Source organism: Elgaria multicarinata, chromosome 13 (genome assembly GCF_023053635.1).
Source record: "Elgaria multicarinata webbii isolate HBS135686 ecotype San Diego chromosome 13, rElgMul1.1.pri, whole genome shotgun sequence".
Classification (NCBI taxonomy): Eukaryota; Metazoa; Chordata; class Lepidosauria; order Squamata; family Anguidae; genus Elgaria; species Elgaria multicarinata.
Genome location: NC_086183.1, coordinates 11,636,091 through 11,643,396, shown reverse-complemented (window position 1 = coordinate 11,643,396; position 7,306 = coordinate 11,636,091). Strand labels below are relative to the sequence as shown.

At 43.6% G+C, this 7,306-nt stretch overlaps 1 protein-coding gene across 1 annotated transcript in view; it reads right to left on the bottom strand.

Moving 5' to 3' along the window:
* Positions 1-1,625: 1,625 nt before the first annotated feature.
* ARID1A (AT-rich interaction domain 1A) overlaps positions 1,626-7,306 on the bottom strand; it is an 89,434-nt gene continuing 83,753 nt past the window's right edge. The window contains exons 19-20 of the mRNA XM_063140670.1: positions 7,083-7,213; positions 1,626-4,627 (exon numbers count right to left, since the gene is read on the bottom strand). Of these exons, the coding sequence (XP_062996740.1) occupies positions 2,912-4,627; positions 7,083-7,213 (1,847 nt within the window). The 3' untranslated portion in view covers positions 1,626-2,911. The remainder of the gene's footprint in view (positions 4,628-7,082; positions 7,214-7,306) is intronic.

Below are 7,306 nucleotides of genomic sequence, written 5' to 3'. Positions count from 1 at the left end.
CTGCAAGGCTGCATTATTTTCCTGAGAGAAAGGGAAGGATACAAATGTGGTATTTCATGTTAAGCTTCTCTCTCTTTTTTTAAAGGAGCTAAAAGATTTATCAAGGTTTCCCATCTCCGTTGAGCTCGAACAATTATCCATTTTTGCCTGCAATGCATTTGTTTCCATCTCTATTAGGCAGGTCTCCCAAAGCAGCCTCCTCCAACCTGGGTCCCTCTGGATGTTTTGGACTCCCACTCCCATAAACCCCAGCTAGCATGACCAATGATCAGTGATGAGATGTTGCGGTAAACAACATGGTCATGTTGGCTGGGAATGATGGGAGTTGCAGCCCAACGCATCTGGAGGGCACTAGATTGGATGGTCCATACTAAATTAGACACATTCGCTTCTTGGTGAAATCAGTGATATTTTAGTTACGATTTTACTTTTCACAATGATTTCAGTGAGACAAGTGTGAATAACTGCAGTTTGCCAGTTTGGAGCCTCTTTGCTGTGGCTGTACTTCAGAAATGCGGAAGATGCTTCGTCTTTTACTTTATTTTATTTAGCTCTCAGGTGCTGTGCACATTATTTGCTGGAAAGGTGAGATACACATTTAAGAAACAGACATATTAACCTGAACTGCCATAAGCCAAAAGAGAGCAAAGATTTGACACACATGAAGGATATTCCAATTGGCTTTGCACATCAGCTCACAGCTTTGATACAGGGTAAATATTTCAAGTTAGAATAGGTAGCTTCATATTCGTAAGGCAAAAAAGGGCTCCTAAGAGGTGTTCATTAAGTAGTTGTTCCTTACACACATATAGTTCAGCTGAACTCTCACTCAAGTATATAAATCCACCCTAAACCCTCCTCTCTCTTAAACGGTATGTCCCTGGATTAGATTGCTTGTGAGGAGAATATTGATTTGGCCCATTTTTAGCTGACCATTCAAGCTATTCATTCACAAGTCTCTGCTACTCCTGACTTTGCATATTAGTGCTAATTTGGAAATATGGTTCACTGTATTCCTTGTTGATCTTAATTCTCTCAAAGTAGATTATTGCAAATTCTTATGCAGTAAAAGAAAGACTTCACAGAACCATAAGGCTAAAAAAAGATCAGCCTCCTGTGCGGAGGCAAGATTCTGAACCCCCCCAAACTGATTGTTCCATATAGTATGTTTTCTACCAACATACACACGCCCCTTTAAAATCTGCAGATGCTATGAGCAGGTCTGATTTATCTATTCTTAGAATGGAAACATCTTAGGCATGTTTTGGGGCCCACGGGGAGAGAATGTTTAAACCTGAATGCTTGTTCCAAAAACAAAAGCTTGTTCCAAAAAAACCCTGCATTGAGCAGGGGGTTGGACTCGATGGCCTTGTAGGTCCCTTCCAACTCTGCTATTCTATGATTCTATTTTTCCAATATTTGAAGAAAAAAAGTTTCCTTGATTTTGAAACAGAAATCCTCTAAAGTTCCCTTTGAAAATGGTTAGTCCATCCCTTTGTCCCAAGAGTATTTTTTCTTCGAAAAAGTATTTAAATTTGTAAAGTCAACCCTGATTACATCATGTGGTTGATACTAGGAAGCCCGTGTAGCCTTGTACAGCCATTCAAAATGAAAACTCTCACAAACATCTTACCAAGATTTAATGTACATTTATTCTTAACACGTGGAACATATAGTATAAAGATTTCATACTGAATAAATGATATTCATTAAGCCAAAAAAGGAAAAAAGGGAGGAATTTACATCAAGTTTTTTAGCTACATCGTCTGAAATACAAATATGCAGAATTCATCACTGAAAAATCTCAATTGTGTTTCTTCATCAGGAACTTCAACTGAACCTAGAACTTTTTCACACCTCGATTAGAAAGAAAAACAAAAAACAAAAAAACCCCAGGAAAAATAAAACTATAAGTTGATTGGCTGCTGAGACAGCAATGACTTTATACACAGAGACCTGTACAGCATCCTCCAGAGAAAGAGAAAGAGAGAGAGAAAAGAGAGATGTCTGGCAAGAGATTAAATAATTGGTGTCTCGCTTTTGCAGGTCATCAACTCGTTTAACTCGTCATACTATAAAGGGGTGGCAGGAGAAGGGGAACAAAACTGCAAGGAGTCTGAGGGCATGTGCAATGTACAACGTCATATATATATACACACGTGGCAGCTGTCAGGCTGCAGCTAAAGGTTAAAACCAGTTCTAAGAGGTGATCTCAGGGTTATTCATACAATCAAGGAGGAAGAGAGAAAGAGGTCAGGGTGTTGTAGGTTCACACATGATACTTTGGGGGAAAAGCCTTTTTTTCTCCTCAACATTAACTAAAAACATTTTTAAAAACTACAGCTTGCTGCTGATCCAGCCTTTTTTTTTTCTTCTTCAATGTGAGACATTATTACAGTATGTTTACAGTTTAAGGTGTACAGTACATGAAGTTCTACACTCTACTGCACAGGCCTCCATTGGACAAGGTCTGTTCACAACTGGTAGCTTCTTGGTTCCTGCAAGATTGTGAATGTACAACGATAAACCACACAAAGAGTTCAGCAGTCACTTTTTTGTCCTTCAGAGTTTACCTTTAAAAACAGTTATGAAAGTAGCGCCTGTCGATGCGATAACAGGACAAAGTTGTTTTCCCCAAACTCACTGTAAACAACAGCAACTTTGGTTAAAATAAAAAAAGTCTTTTTTTTTAATGTAGGCAGAACTTTTGTCTCCTTGAACAGGGGGTTAGGACAGATCTGAAGGACAGAGGTGAGGGAAGGGGGAACATCTTTTCCCCAAGGTAGAAGCAGGACAGCGCAGGGCAGACAGTGGATTCTGAGGTGGTTTTGCATAAATAAAGGGCAACAATCAGTTTCTAAGTCCTCCACTCACACACACGCACACAGGGGGTATAGGCATCCCACGGCTGTCATGACTGGCCAATTAAAAACAGTACGTCACAAATAACTTGTGAAACCAAGGAGTTCATCAGAGGTGACACGGAGATGTCCAACAGCCGTGACTCATATAACGTGAACTCAGAGTGGTTCTCGTCCACTTTGGCCAGGGCGAGCAGCGCCCGAGCTGCCCGGCGCATCATGTCCACACTGGTCGGCTCAAAGGGAGGGTTTTGCATGTGCATCAAACTGGCTTGGCTCTGCTGGAACTGAGTGGCTGCCAGGCTGTCCTCCAAGAAGCCTAACAAGTTGCCAATGCTGCCCTTCTGCACAGCAATGGCTCTAGCTGCCAAGCTGTCGCCCTGTGCCAAGTTGGCCAGTAGTACCACAGCCATCTCCCGACACACCGGGTTCTTTCGGTCGCTGAGGAAACGCACCATGGTGCCGTAGAGTTTCTCCAAGCGACTGAAGGGTGGCGTTGCAAGGATCAAATCCACATTGTTGTCCTGGATGCTGAGTTTGCTGAGGGTTTCCAAAACCAGTCTCTGAGGGGAGAGGACAGCATTAGGCCCCAGGGTTGGAAAAGGATCTTGGGCTTCTGCTGAAGGACAGACCGCCCAATGGAGGAGTCCATCCAGGATAGGCAAACAGATGCTCTCTGGGTAGGGAGAAAGGTCCAGCTGGCCAGAGATGTTGGCTAGCGTGACCAAAGTGTTTTCGCGCAGCATTTCCAAGCAATCCCACCACCACTCCACTTTGTTGCAGCTCACGCCTTGGTCCTGCTCCTCTTCCTTCTCGTACGTCAGCGGCGCCTGTTTGCGTTCTGGATGCTTATGGTGCAGGAGAATCAGTTTCCCTAGGATCAGCAGCAGGCCAGGGTGTTTAGACATCTCAAAGTCATTGCCTGGCACAAACGATAAACTCCTGATGATGTTAGACACACAGATGCAGCGCTTAGATAACGAGTCCTGCCAGTCTAGAAGTGTGCAGAGGGGTGTCTCATCTTTACTGTGAGGTTCGTCTTCCAGGATTTTTATGTTTCTGTGGCTCTGAGCTGGACTAATGCCAAATGGGAATTTGCTGCTTTCCTTTGCGGCCTCCACATTTCTGACCCCCTCTTCCGGCAATGAGCCTGGTCGTGCCGAAAGCATGTCGTCCATGGTCGCCGTTATCCTTTTCTCTGGAGGGCCGTTGGATGGAGGGGACTCTCCCTCTCGGGTGACCGGGCTGGCCTCCGTCACGGAGCGTTTTCGCAAAACAGAGTTGCAGGAAGCTCGTTTGTGAGTCAACGACAGCTCCATTTTGCTTTCAAAGTGGGTTTGAATGTGTTCAGTGGTGTCTCCCCCACCAATCCTCCAGTGCAGCAGCCCACTCTCAAATTCCTGTACCCGGCCAAGTTTGTCGGAATAATCTACCACAAACGGGTCGTTCTTCTGAACTATCTTGACTGGAAGCTTGTCAAATTTACTGACTAGCTTCTCCTCACTCTCTAGTGGTGCCGCAGCTTTATTGGCAAAGGCAGCCTCCTCTTCCCCTTCCTCTTCCTCCTCCTCTTCCTCACAGTTAGTGCTCCGTGGCTCCTCTTTCTCCACTTCTTCGGAAGGAGGACTCGAAGACTTGCAGAACCTTTCAGGATCCAATAGTGTTCTTTGCCCTGGATCTCCCACCTCATATTCCTTCAGGATTCCAAAGATTTCTATCAGGCAACGCCGGAAATATTCCACTAGTAGCTCCAACAATCCTGGCAGCTGCAAGATGAAAGAACATAAGAGCAGGTTAAGACTAGCTCAATACAGACAGGTACGTACAAAGATGCAAACGAAAGACATGTAAAGGAGTCAGTTGACACCCTTACTTTCTCTCTATATGTGTTCTTTCTCTCTCTGCACTTTGTTAAGAAATCCACATCTTTTCTCCGTTTTCCAGATGACCACTTATCACCTCTTTTTATTGTTATTTTACAAGTCTCTCTCCTCCACAAGCTCATGCATAGGCTCAGTTCAGACAACACGTTTCTCTACGCAGTGGGAAAACTCCACTCAACGGTTGAGTTTGTAGGGGATACTCCCCACACAACATGTTCTAACTCCACTGTTGTGTGACCCTGGGCTACCGTGGAGTCGAGTAAAAGGCAATGCGATGTTTGATTGACAGTTCCTCCGCCCTCTTTCCTCCCCCAGTCCTCCCAATAGTATCCCATCAGCCATTGCTGCAAAAAAACACAATCCCGGCAGCTGTCCTAGAACAACACTCCCTCCTTCCGCCACTCTTGCCGGAGAACTCTGTAGCCAGTAGGAAAAGACCACTCAACAAAACGGAAAACTCCATTGTGCCCTCCACACAATACACAATACACCCATTGTACAGGAACTCTCCTCTGCACAGTGTGGAGTGTTTTCTTTTTTTAAAAAAAAAAAACCCAAAAAACACTCTACTGTAGGATGAAGTTTTCCCTCCAGACCACACATTTCTCAATCATGGTGTAAAAACTCCACTGTGAGAAAACCACCGCTGAGAAATGTGTTGTCTGAACTGAGCCATACTCTTCTTCCATACTTTTAGGGTGCACCCTAAGACAGAAAAGGTCCTATATCTCCTAGCATTCCCTCAGCCAGCCATGTAGGGCTTTTTTCTGCCTAAACATGGATGGGACTGAACCCCTACTGCTCTACTGGCTAGTGAGAAAATGAATCAACAGAGGTTCCGAAGAAGGTGGACATAGCTTCATAGTAAAGCATGTACTTTCCACGTAAAAAGTCTAAAGTCCAATTAAAGGATCTTTCTTAGAAGGTAGGTTAAGGGAAAACCTCTCTCTGCCTCAGGCTTTGAAGAGTTGCTGCCAGTCTGAGTAGACAGCACTGGGCTAGGTGGGCCAAGGAAAAGGACAGCTGCAGATGTTCATACAAATATTAAGCATAACCATTGTGAAGCATGATGGAAAGCACCAGAAGGATGAAAATCCAAAGCGAGGCCAAAATTCAAACTGATTTTCAGAAAATAGGGGGAAAGTGTACTAATTGTGCTCAACATGTTTCTACTTATGGTCTTTTGAGGCCAGGGTCTTACGCTGTCTTATTACTGCAATTCACGGAGAACACATTGTATTAGGTGTATTCAGACAGTGTGAGACGTTCTTGTTCTTTTAGATAACTATGGCTCAGTTCAGACGCAATACCAAACCCTGGTTTGGCGCTCTGTGGAAAAAGCTTGGTATATGCCTCAGTATCAGGCAATTCTTCCTCCTGTGCTGCAGTTCTTTCTTGCTCTCCCTAGTTTTAATCAAAATCACATTTTAGCATTACATCTGAACTGGCAAACTATTGTTTGCACCTGAACAGCAATCTGAATGTTGGTTTACAATCCTGGTTTGGGCTTGTCTTGCGAATCAGGGTTTCATCATAGTTTCATCAGGACAAGTGCAAACCAGAGTTTTGCCAGGCTGGAAGTAATAAGAAGGAGGGAGCTGCAGGGTTAATCGTCCTTCCTGTGTCCTAAGTTAATTACAGACAATTGAATTAGAGGAAAACTGTCACCGTTTAGACTATTTCCAGAGGATTGGTTGCATCAAACGCCACAAAGCACTGTGAATTACCTTAGAGTTTAACACATTTATTATGGCATAAACTTTCATGGACTCGAGTCCACTTCGTCAGATGATGCAACCTGACAAAACGGACACAAGCTTTTGTGGACTAGCACCATCATAAAATGGTTAGATCTTTTAAGGTGCTACAAGAATCCCCCCTTTTTTTTACAGACAAAGACAGTTGAGCATGCATTCCTAGACTAACTACACACAACAGTTCATTTACTAATTGGCAAGTCCCAATGCTAGAAGGGCTTGGGCTGTATTCTGTCCAGCATTTAAAATTCTGCACAGATATAAACTGAATCTTATGACCAGCATAAATTTTACAAATTTGCTCAGATTTGCTTACATTGCATAATTTGTTTTGTTTCTTCTGTTCATACAAAAAGACAAGGAGGCAGAATGGGGAATTCCATAACCTGACTACTAGAGATCCTACCCAACTCGACAGATTTCAAGCCTAAGAGCTAGACGTTTTTCCTCTGTGAACTATTCTCAAGCTGACTAGTTCCACACTCCAGACATGAGGCATGCGTCTACCCAAATAATTTGCTTATATCTTCCAATCCCAATTTCATATTTCAAAACCCTGTTACGAAAAGGTGTCGACCCACCTGGCTGAGGTTGAAGGTCATAATGCTGTTGTCATCATAGAGTAGGATGTTTATGGTATCTAAGGCCCACGTACTTTCAGCCAGCAAACCAGACTTCAGAGACATCATTACTCGCCATGCTTCGGGAGTTCCTGCAATATACAAAACATATTTTGAAATCCATCAGCTCCCAAAACTGCCTGACCCCAGCTTTCCAAATTCTACTGGAAGTAAAAACAAGTCCA